Below are 12,657 nucleotides of genomic sequence, written 5' to 3'. Positions count from 1 at the left end.
ATGGAAGTTGTTGTGGATGAACTGGCCTGTCCTATCTGCATGACCTTCCTGTGGGAGCCTGTGAGCACTGATTGTGGCCACACTTTGTGCCACAGGTATCTTTCTGGACTCTGGAAGGCACCACAAGAATCCCAGAACTGGAGTCACACATGTCTCCTGTGTCAAGCTCCTGTCCAACCAATGAATCAGAGACCAAATTGACAGCTGTATAATGTTGTAGAAAGAGTTCATTTCTTAGGGCTACACCCAGAAATAGGACAAAAGGGTAATGTGTGTGAATACCATAGAGAATAGCTAAAATAAAAAATATGACCTGATCTTGTGTGAGGCTGGTGGCTAATTCTCTGACCATGAGGCCCACAGTGTCATGCCCGTGGAAGATGTGCCTGGGAATATAAGGTGGGATATGGAATCTTCCCCTGAGTCCTATCATTGCTATCTCTAGATCAAAAACTTAACTAAAGGCCCCAGAGACTGAATGAAAATGATTTCCTTGACTTTTGTCTCCCACATATACCTGCGTCAACCATACATCTGATAGAGTAACCACATCTCTTCTTAAATTTCTGACCTTTTTTTTTCTTCCCTCCATTTTTAAGTCCCAACCCTGATCTCAACAGAATTTAGTGTCTAATCCAGATATGTTACTTCCTGGATTTGAAAGAGACCTTTTTTGTTTGTTTGTTTGTTTGTTTTGTTTATAAGCTTTTGTTTTAGGTATGTTGGAATGAGATTGCTTCTGAAGTAGCTAAGGGTGCACCTATGAAAATCTACAAATTCTTCATAACAATACCATAGTCATTTTATGCTGGTCAGTTACTTTTAAGTTTCTTGTTTTATTTATAGGAGAGTTCTTGGGGGAGGAGGGCAGGAAGAGGTTGAGACCATCCAACTGTGGTCAGGGCTTACTCCTAGTTCTATGCTCTGTGATCACCTTTGGTGAGTCTTGGAAGACCGTATGTAGTGCTGGTAGAGCACTACATATAGACAAAGGCAAGCACCTTTTCCACTAGTGTCCTCATTTAATAGACAAAATTGAGGCTTAGAAATTTGAGATTCTGATAGTTGATGGAAAAGCTGGAAGGGACCATCGCAAAATCATTTAGAATTGAGTGGGACTATTTAATCTATTTTCTCAGGTCAGTTCTAACTTCAGGTTAAATTAATCCAATAAAAAATCAGCCTTCTTGCTCTTTGATCACTATTATTTCTCCTTTATTCCTCCATAAACACCTTTTTTTAGTCATCCTGACACACAAACCACTCATTTTTTATAGTTCACCTCATTTACTTCCAGATTATTCTTTTTTCAGATGCCCAGGCTAATATAAGAAATGCCTAGTGCTCAATGCTCAGAACCACTAACTCCTTTGATACTGTGATTCTTGAACTTACTTGTCTTAAATCTCTGTCTAGAATCAGAGGTCTCAAACTCACAGCCCACGGGCCATTTGTGGCCCTTCGTACAACATTATGTGGCCCTGCCCGAGAGGAATCTTTTTTTGTTTTGTTTTGTTTTAGTTGTTTGAGTCACACCCCCCAATGTTCAAGGCTTACTACTGACTTTGCACTCAAGGATCACCCCGATTTTGCCTCCTGTGGCCCCCAGGTAAATTGAGCTTGAGACCCCTGGTAGATGTTGAAATTAGAAGTAAAATTAGTAACACTAATGCCTAGTGTGAGTGGTGTTTCTATTCAAGAAGAATTTTTTAGAAGCTCTAAGTATTAACTTTATTTGTTCTGAGAGTTATTAGAATAAGAAGGTAATATAAAACAGGATAGGCCCAGCCATTAAGCATGGATAGGAAAGCCTAAGGTAGTTTTGTGGCAAGTTTGGAGACTCACCACATTTCTTCTGCCTTACAGAAGCATAGAGGTATAGAGAGTTTGCATATTTCTCAAAGAGCCACTCAGCATTTGATTTGCCTAAGTGGCATTTGCTTCCATCACATCCTGCTAGAAATAGAAAGACTTTTAATCAACTTCTGTTTAGCTGATGGAGCCTCGGGCAGTTTGGTTTTCTTTTAGTGGAAACTTCATGAGACTCTGGAACATCTGAGGGAAGAGCAAGTAAAGGTCTAGAACAGGGGTCTTCAAACTACGGCCCGGGGGCCACATGTTGCCCTCAGAGGAGTCTGATCCGGCCCTCCAACAGTGAGCGCTGTTTGGTTGCCAAGATACCTGCCAGCATATACACTCAGTGTCAGGGTTTCTCAGGGATGACGTCTCAGGGATGACGTCAACTGCCTCCGCCCACGGCATGTTGTATGCTGGGAGGGTGGGCATGAGGGCGGTGTTAAGAGGGACACTGATGCGCCCTTGTGCCTGGCGCTTGGCATGCATGTTGCTGATGACGTCACTGGAGGGTGCCCGATGCCACGTGGTGAGGAGTACCACATGTGGGTGACTATATGATGTAAAAAGGCGCCTGCTTCACCCCCAGGCTACGTGGTGTCTGTGTGCTGTGCCTGCCTGTCAGTGAGGTTTTCCTCCACTCCCTCCACTGCCAAAAGTCAGTCAAAAGTGCCATAGAAATAAATTTTTGCCAGATGGGGGGGTTCTACCTGATTGGGCTGTGGGTAACTCATATAAAAATTCCTGTTTGGGGGTGGTGAGGCGTTCAGTGCTGAAATCAAAGTTAGGAGGTGGGTGGTGGTTGGGAGGTTAGGGGTTAGGTGCTGAAATGCCCATGTGGAAAATTTGGGATTCGATGCTAAAGCATTTTAAAGGGGTTACATTGAAAATTTTATATGCATTTTGCAATTCCTTTTCAGTGTTCACATGCTGATTCCGAACATATCAATTTGGGCATTATATAGGGAGATATAACTGAACTATCAGGGACTGAGATGGTCTGCTTAGAAAAGCCTGAAAGGGGTAAGTGTTCACATCAGGGACTAATGGGGATTCATACACTATGTGTATATATACACACATATTTGTATTTCACTAATATCATTTTGGAATCCCTAGAAAACAATGATGTCAAGAAAAAGAAAAATCGACAGCGAGTGTAGGATATTCAAAGAATAGTGGACTTACGATTACTTTTTCATGCAGTACAAAGAAAAAGCTGTGTGTCTGATATGCCAGAATATAGTTGCTGTGTTCAAAGAATACAATTTGCGATACCACTATCAAACTCAACATAAAGATAAATATGATTGTTTGGTTGGAGAAGTAAGAAAAGATAAAATATTACAACTGAAACATACACTGACGACTCTGCAAAATACTTTTGTGAAGCAGAAGCAGTTAAATACTTCCTCACTGCAGGCAAGTTTTCAAATTGCCAAGCTAATAGCACACAATGGCAAACCATTTGTGGAGGGAGAATTTGTTAAAGAATGCCTTATTTCTGTTGCCTAAGAGATGTGTCCAGAGAAGGCCAATTTATTTAGTACAGTGAGCCTTTCAGGAGTTACAATGACACAAAGGATTGAAGAAATGGAAGAAAATTTGCTGCACCATTTGCAAAACTCTGCAAAGAAACTTTGCTATTTTTCCTTGGCACTCAATGAAAGCAATGATGTTTCTGATTCTGCCCAACTTCTCATTTATATGCGGGGGACAAATGAGTATTTTGAAGTCACAGAAGAGCTTGCACTGCAAAGTATCAAAGGTACAACCACAGGAGTGGATATATTTGAAAAGGTTTGCCAAACTGTGAATGGTTTGGAGCTGGACTGGGTTAAACTAATCGGTGTAACAACTGATGGTGCTCCTAGCATGGTGGGGTCTAAGAGAGGAGTAATTGCTCACATTACACAAGAGATAGACAAACATAACCATCCTCATCCAATTGCCATACACTGCCTCATCCACCAACAAGCGCTGTGTTGTAAATCACTGAAGTGGGACTCTGTTATGAAAATTGTGGTATCTTGTGTTAATTACATTAGAACTCATGCACTAAACCACAGACAATTTCAGGAATTTCTATCTGAGTTAAATGTTGCCCATGAAGATGTTCTGTACCACACAGAAGTTCGTTGGCTGAGTAGAGGGAGAGTTTTGAAATGTTTCTATGACTTACTTCCGCAGATTACAGCTTTTCTACTTTCAAAAAACCAAGAAGTACCAGAGCTCAATGATGCAGAATGGAAATGACACCTTGCCTTTCTGACAGATATAACAGAGCTACTCAACAGTTTCAATCTGCAACTTTAAGGCAAGAGGAAGCTCATCTGTGATATGGCATCACATGTGAAAGCATTTGAAGTAAAATTAGGTCTTCTCATCAAACAAGTACAGGAGGAAAACTTCAGTCATCTCCCAACAACTCAAAACCTGTCAGCAGACAAACCATTGGTTGCATTCCCAAAGGAAACATGTCTGGCTTCACTAGAATTGTTGCAAAAGGAGTTTCAATTTAGATTCAAAGAGCTTCATCTCCATGAACAGGACATACAGCTTTTTTGTAACCCATTTTCTGTTGAGATTGAAAATGTCCTTACAATTTACCAAATGGAACTGGCTGAACTGCAGAATTGTGACTCTCTGAAAGATGCATTTAAGTCAAGTAACTTTTTGAATTCTATTGCATCTCTCCCCTCTGAGACATATCCAAATAACAGGAACCATGCACTCAAAATGGTAACCATCTTTGGTAGCACGTATGCCTGTGAACAGACTTTTTCAAGATGAAACATCTGACATCTCCAACCAGATCAAGACTAACTGATACCCACTTGCATCACTTGTTACGGCTGGCAGTGACAAATATGGAACCGGACATTGACCATCTCATTAGCCAAAAGCAGGCCCACAGTTCCCATTGAAATACTGGTGCGTGATCTGTTTATTTATAAATGGTTTTCATTTTATTTATGTAAGATATGTGCAGTGTGAGTAGGAATTAGTAGCTCATATAGTCTGGCCCTCCAGCTCTCTAAGGGACTGTAATCCGGCCCCCAATTTAAAAAGTTTGGAGATCCCTGGTCTAGAAGATGGAAGTTGTGAGAGAAAATGAACTGCCAACTGGAAAGCAGCTTGCCACCTGGAGAAGAGAGTTTCTGTGATCCCTGTGGTGCTGGCCAATGGTAGTGTTTTCATCTCTGAAGCAGAATTTGAGATTTGAAGTTAGTGTCCATGGTTCTCATACTAGCTTTCTCTCCCAGATTTGTGATGTTGGACAGCCCATGTAGGCTCCCAATGCCAGTTTTCTAATAGTGGTATGTTGCAAGTCAGCCCCTGAAGAGGTTGACTGATGGAGGGATGGAGGATGAGGTCTTTCCCCTCCAGCTCGGAGCACGAGTCTTCCACCCTGTTCAGCCAGCAGTTCTGAGGTGAAGCGGTGGGTAAACAGCTTACAGACAGTCAGGCTTGTGGAAATATTAGCTTTATTCAGTGGACAAGACTGAAGTCTAAAGTCTCAGCATCAGTTCCAGACAAAAAAAAAAAAACCCTCGCCTTCCACAAACCCTTGTTTTTATCCCCCAGAATCAGGTACCACCCAATGGTGGGATCAGATACCACCCAATGGTGGGAGCAGAATCAGGTACCACCCTAGGGTGGGCTCAGAATGTTAGGTCACACGCTAGGGTAGAGCATAATCAGCGATCAGGGTAGGGTCAGTAACATAATAATCCCATAAAATGTTTACATACATACAGTGGTGTAAGAATAACCTGGGGCTTAGATACTTACGTGAGAAATAATAAGTTCAGCCTCAATTCACAATGGTGTTACTTTTAACCTAATTGCTATTTCATTTTCCCATTATAGAGTATCTTTACCAAGGGTTAAGTTACTAAATCCTATAAAAGTACCCCAATTATATACTCGAGGCTTAAAGTTTCCAAAACATTTGAATGTCTGGTCAAGCGAAGTAACATTGAGACCAGTCTAAAACAGCATTTTCAAGCTATATAATAAGAAGCAGAAAGTATTCAAGAGTGTCCTGACTTTGGGACTTAAGTGTAATAATTCTCTGAATATTATTTTGAAGATATAAAATCATTTAGAGTATTAAGGTAATATTTGGCCTCTACCAAGGTCAGTGGAATTCTGAAGTACAGGTAAATGCTGTGAGGATAGAAAAGCATAAACACCCATTCCTTAGATCTTTTACTGTACTAGCACCTGGCTCCTAGTCATTACCACAATTTATCTGTGTTGTATGTGTTTGTGTGTGTGTGTATACATGCCAGAGTCCTCAATCTTAAGTGGCCTTTACACAAACAATACTGATATTTGATCTTGGCTTTACAGATGTAGGTGGAAACCTGAAAGCAGATCATCATGTGGGAGTTTGAGAAGCATCAGTACTTACTAAAAGGAAAATAGCCTGCTGTGTCTGAGGACAGAAAATGTGTGTGCTATGGAGATACCAAGCAGGGCCTGCCAGACAACCAGGAGAGATTCTACCACTTCAACATCATTCTGGGTAGCCAGTGCTTCTCCTCAAGCCGGCACTACTGGGAAGAAAAAGTGGGAGAACAGACTAAATGGGGTCTTAAAATGTATAAGAGACCATGGACCAGAAGGAAGTGATCTATTTATCTCCCCAATATGGATTTTGGGTGATCAGGCTGAGGAAGGAGATGAATATCGGTCAGGCACAAATGAATACCCACCGCAGTCCTGTCCTTGACGGCCCCTCCTTGCTGAGTAGGAGTCTAACTGTATTACAAAGCTCATAATATCTTTTGACAATGTAACAGATAATGGCTCCCACGTTTTCACTTTTTCTCACTATCCCTTTCCTGGACAGCTTTTGTCCTAGTTTAGTCCTTGCTACAGCATTGGAGCCAACAACATGGGACCTCTGACCATTTTCTCCTTGCATATGGAGCACTAAGAGAGCCTCCCTTTCAACCAGAGGCCTCAGAATTTGTTTGTCCTCCGTTTTTGAAGATCTCTGACTACTGTCTGCTTGAATTAAGCTGGGCCTAGAAATCAGAGATTCCTCTGACCCAAGTTTTTCAGTGAATCAGTTGCATAAGGAAACTGACAATTTATCAAGTCTTGCATGCCTGAGGGAAAGGTGACAAACTGATGGTAAGGAACAGACTAGTTCTAATAATCAGGGCTCTCTTCATTCTCATTCTATATTCCCCAGTTCCTATTCCCCTATGTGGTAGTGCATAATTTAGTCAGTGAGAATGATCACATATGTACAAACTTTAGGAAATTCTCTGACAAGGGTTTTCCAACAAACGAAAACAATATTTTGCTTCCAAACTAGTTGCTCTTCTAATACCAATTGGAAGAAGTATCATCTGAGACCTGCCACTATTAAACTACATGTTTCATAAGTAAATTTAGAGAAATAGAGTGAGGAGTGTGCACATGTTTCCATATGTTTGGCCCAGTTCAATTCTCAACACCCACCTGAACTTCTCTAGGAATCATCCCTGACCACAGCTGGGTGTGACACAACAACAAATAAAAATTCAAAGATGTCCTTACTGCAACAGTATTTTTTACAAGACTGTTGAAAGAAGATTGCAGTGATTTTAAATTTTCTCACATGAATGTGAAATAAAACCAATAAACTCAAGTTGAATGTCTCCTTGTCTGCATACTCATTACATTTAGATCTAAAATTTTCGGGGTCCTAAGTCTTTGAAAAAAAATTAATGGGTATAGTAGCTGCTTAATATACCTCAGAAAATTGACAAGATCTTAGATCCATCTCATATTTTTATTCCTTTGAGGAAAAGAGGAAGAAGCTCTGAGTTTTGTTTGTGTTATTTATATTTCACCATACAGCCAGTATTTTTACATCTTTGTTGCAATAGTCATTTCTTAGGGCCTTTCTTAACATTCTACGTATGTTTAAATAAAAATATGTTCATGTCAGTAATAGATTTCAGGTCATGGTGGTACAGTCTATATCTATCTTTGAATTAGGTTGACCACTGTGTCCTTTAGAGTCATAATAAAGAAAATAAAAGGAAAAAACACAACTGAAAACCACAATTTGCACAGGAAGAAAGGTCTGCCTACAATCTAGCTAGATTAAAGTAGGATTTTTTATGTTGTCAAGAGATTCATCAAGTTTCTTATTACTGCATAATTGTCTGCTTCTGTTTTCTCTAAATCTGTGACAGAAGGAGGAATGGGGAAAGATAAGGAGAAAAAGTAACTAGTCCCTACAAGAGCATATAATAAAAGGGAATTATGGCTACATGTTTTGACTATTTAGAAAGGTTGTGGCAATAGTTTAATATAGGTCTTACAAATAAGATATGAGATTGAGTGGGCCAGTGCCATACATAGCATAGTGGGGATGGCATTTGCCTTACATGTGGCTGACACAGATTCAATCCCCAGCATTCCATATGGTTCCCCAAGCCTGCTAGCAGTAATTTCTTAGTGCAAAACAAAAGTAATCAGAAGTAACCCCTGAGTGCTGCCAGGTATGGCCAAAATAAGAATGCCTATAGCAAGAAACAAATTTCAAAGCAAGCAAATGCATATTTCAAGGAATGACAGACAATATGTAGAATATTACATTCTTTCATCCTAGTGCTATATAACAGACTGATATAATTTAAAGGAAATTGATTTGGAGAGCAAAATAGATAATTAGATCAGAGAGCAGAAAAGTAACTTCCAAATGGATACAATAAGATATATTTTTTAAATTTCTATCTTGTGTAGAAATGTAGTAGTAAAATAAGCCAAAATAGGATAAATAACCCATTCTGTGCACCAGACACTCACATTTCAACTTGAAGAATAACAGTAGAAAGGGGATAGCTTCCCTTCTAAAACAATTTTCTTCCTAATATTTACAGTTCCCTTCTAATAACTCCATATAAATAGGGAATTTGTTTATCTTCCATTGGAGCCCTATCTAGCACCATACATTTACATATATATTAATATTTGGGGAATTTTATAATAACTGTAGTCAAAAATAAATCTGTGTCCCATAGGTATAAGAAAGACTGGATATTACTAGTTAAAATCTTATTTAAAAACTTGATTATATGAATGATATAAAGGAAGTCCAGAAGAGGAGGAAGGTGGTGTCAGTGTAGAGAATACAGTGCCTAGATATATCCAGGAATATGTGAAATGTCATTTCCAAATTGATGTGCTCATGCCCTGACAAACTTCAACAAATTTTGCCCATCCTTACTTTACTATCAAAGAAACCAAAGAGTGCAGTGCCTGAGTTTTGAGATGAAAAGCTACCAAAATGTGGGAGGATATAGAGGACAAATTGTTGAGTTTACAATCCCCCACAAAGACGTCTCCTTATTAAGTAATCTTGAAGTTTTAATCTCTTAAAATTTTGAGCATCTACTATGGATCCAAATATCACATGAATCAAGGATGTAATTTAGATAAGAGCATATGCCTTGTATGTTCAAGGTTTTAGATTCTAGCCTCATGAACCCTCTGTGCATTGCCAGCTCTGGTGATCATAGCAATAACAACAAAAACCAAACTGATTTATATAAAATAGAGCAGGATTAATATCTGATATGTACTGGATGAAGTATGGGGTTATCTGATCTTAGCTATCACAGAAGTCAGATTCCCTCTGAAAAGCATGTGTAAATCATTACAGCGAGCTCCAGCTAGTTGTAGGGAAAACTAATGTAATTGGACCACAAAGTTGGCAGATCAAGATGTCTAATGGAAATGTTGGAAAGAGTATTCTTTACAGCCTATTTTTGTTTGGGGGTTCCATCCATACCTGGTGGTGCTCAGGGCTTATTCCAGACTCTGTCAGGGATGACTCCTGGCAGGACTCTAGGAACCAAATGCCGTGCAATGCTAGAACTAAGGTTAGGCACAGCAAAGTAAGTGCCTTATCTGCCTTACCATCTCCAGCCCTTACAATAAATTCCTTAACACTCCTAAAAATATTCTTTGATTTATGGAGAAAAAGTGAGTTTTCAGAATGGAAATTGTATCAATATATTTAATCATCTCATGGTCTTAATTTGATCTTATAAGTTGCAAAAGGAGGGTTTTTCTTGTTAAATAAATAAGATAGTCAATATAAGATAAGGTAAGATATTCAATAAGATAAATTAAGATACTCAAAAATCTACTTTTATTAAATTAAGTTCAATATTAACAAAATAGGTATGTTGAGTCACTGAACATTAGTCAATTTGGAAAAATTAGTACAGAAATAATTACTGATATCCACATTACTACAGTATATGTAGTATGTAAAACAAGCTCTTAAAATTATTCAATGAAAAACTATTTAACTTTAAGTCTATAAGTCAATATTGTATTATGTGCTTTCCATTCATAATTAAATCTTTACTGATTCTATGAGTTAATAATGTTTCCCACATCACTAGAAGGAAAAAATCAAGACTTAAGTTATCATTACTATTTAGGAAATTATGTTTAAATTTTCAAATGCACCAGAATCAAATACATCTATTATATGAAGTGTGTGTATTTCTTAAACATATAATGATTTTTTGGTTAAAACTTTATGATAGTAGAAATAAAAACAGAAACCAAATCAAGAGTTGGTGACCTGGAGAAGTTTAGTGATATTTAAGCTTCATTATTGATATTACTCTCTATTAACCTTTTTATCACATAATACACCTCCTCAGACGTGTCAAAAGTATCTTTCAATAGGTTACACAAAACAGGACTAGAAACAACAGTATATTTAAAGTGATAGCTACATTATGTTTGTTTGATGCTTACAGATCCTAAGCTTTTATACTGACTCCTACTACCTTACTAATAGAAGAAATATTAAAGGGTTTTAAAAAGCTGAATAACAAGAATATATCTGATTGCACAAAATGAGCTGGAACCAGAAACTCGTTTTCTTCAGCTCATTTTGCTAATATATTCCCCTAATTGTGAAATAGTTTTTCATCACAAATTCATGTATAGGAAAACAGCCCTTATCAGTGATTCCAAGTTTCTGTCTTGTTAGATGAACTGGAATCCATGTGGGCTGAAGAATCCACTCTGGTCCACTGTGAGCATATTAACCAGGTTGCTAGAGGTCAGAGTCATATGTTAACATATGCATCCATACCACATGAGGAGATAAAAACTTTTACAAATAATGTAGACAGAAAAGATGTAGACAGTTGGTTTCTTTTAAGAAGAGACTAATTGGATATTTATTTGGAAATGTAAGTCAGAAATTAAGTGAAGAAAATGTTCTGTTCAATTTAATGTTACTCAAGTATTGTTGGAAATTTCATGTACGTTCTTGCTAGCAATTGAAGATTTATATAAGAATAACTCATAGTTTTATCTTAGAACTAAATGTCAGTGGCATTAAGCCAACTCTACTGAACAATTTCAAAGAAAAGTCACTTTTGAATTTGACTGTTTAGGGCCTGAATAGAAGGGTTTTATTCTGTTTAGTTTAGTTCTTTGGGGGGAAGGGTTGCTCTCTGAAGAGAAGGCTAGTATTCTCCCATATTCTCTGTCTCTTTCTCTCTTTCTCACATTCTCTCTGTCTATCTCATCCCTCTTTTCTTCCTAACTCTATGTCCTGCTCTCCCTTCTCTGTCCCTCATTCCCATATTCCCTAAAAAGTGGGGAGTGGGACCAGAGAGGGAACACAATAAGGTTTACTTTTGCACAGTCTACTTAGTTTCTATCTATAGCTTCACAAAAAATTTCCCCTAACTTTTCAGGAGTAGCCCCTAGGCAACATTTGTGCCCCTACATGCCCCAAAAACAATTATATCTTTATGAACCAACATGAGAGTGGTTAAAGAAACAGTGCATCAGCAAATTTGATGTTCGCTCCCTTATCTGTTTGGTCCTCAAGCCATAGATAATGGGGTTTAGGGTAGGTGGAATAACCAAGTACAAGTCAGCCAACAACACTTGAGTATGCAAAGGAACTATGCCCTTCCCTATCCATTCCACATAGAGGGATGCCATCCCAGGTAAGTAATATAAAGCCATAACCCCCACATGAGATCCACATGTGCTTAATGCTTTCATTTGAGCATTCTTTGAGGACAGACCAAATACTGCCCTGAGAATCATGTTATAGGAAGCAGCAATGAAGGTCACATCAGAGCCCACAATAATGGAAGAACCAATTAAACTGTAGAGACTACTGGGCATAGGGTCAGCACTTGCCAACTTGGCCACAGCTATGTGCTCACAGTAGGAATGGAGAACCACATTGGAGTCGCAGAAAGGAAGATGACTCACCATCCAACTTAATGGAGTCATGAATATGGCAGCTCTGATGATGATGATCACACACATTCCCAGCATCACTTGTGGTGTGAGAATTGTTTTATAATGTAGAGGCTTACAGATGGCTACATAGCGGTCAAAAGCCATGGCCAACAGCAGCCCTGTCTCCACAGCTGTGGCTGCATGAACAAAATACATCTGAGTAAAGCAAGCATAAAAGCTGATGGAGCCATCTCCTGAGAAAAAGATGCTCACCATCTTGGGCACTACAGAAGAGGCCATAACAATGTCCACAGCAGCTAGCACACATAGGAAACAATACATGGGCTCTCGGAGAGTTGAATCCATCCAGATCACAGTGATTATGAGGGTATTTCCTAAGAGGACTATGGCATACATGGCAGTCAGTGATATAGCCAGCCAAAGATGTGACGATTGCAAACCAGGGATACCCACAAGAATGAAGGAGTCTTTGGTTTCCATTGTGTAGTTGCAGGATGGCTCGAACATCCTTAATGAGACAGTTTTCCTGTTAAT

The 12,657-nt window shown here is 38.9% G+C and overlaps 1 protein-coding gene and 1 pseudogene across 1 annotated transcript; one reads left to right on the top strand and one right to left on the bottom strand.

Annotated features, from left to right (window-relative positions):
* LOC126018440 (E3 ubiquitin-protein ligase TRIM68-like) lies at positions 1-6,802 on the top strand (annotated as a pseudogene).
* A 4,853-nt stretch (positions 6,803-11,655) lies between these two features.
* On the bottom strand, positions 11,656-12,657 carry LOC126018308 (olfactory receptor 52I2-like). Its single transcript, XM_049780463.1, has one exon. The coding sequence runs from the start codon at positions 12,628-12,630 to the stop codon at positions 11,656-11,658; it is 975 nt and encodes a 324-aa protein (XP_049636420.1). The 5' UTR covers positions 12,631-12,657.

Source organism: Suncus etruscus, chromosome 9, assembly GCF_024139225.1.
Source record: "Suncus etruscus isolate mSunEtr1 chromosome 9, mSunEtr1.pri.cur, whole genome shotgun sequence".
NCBI classification, from domain to species: domain Eukaryota; kingdom Metazoa; phylum Chordata; class Mammalia; order Eulipotyphla; family Soricidae; genus Suncus; species Suncus etruscus.
This window is presented reverse-complemented; position numbering and strand designations above follow the sequence as displayed.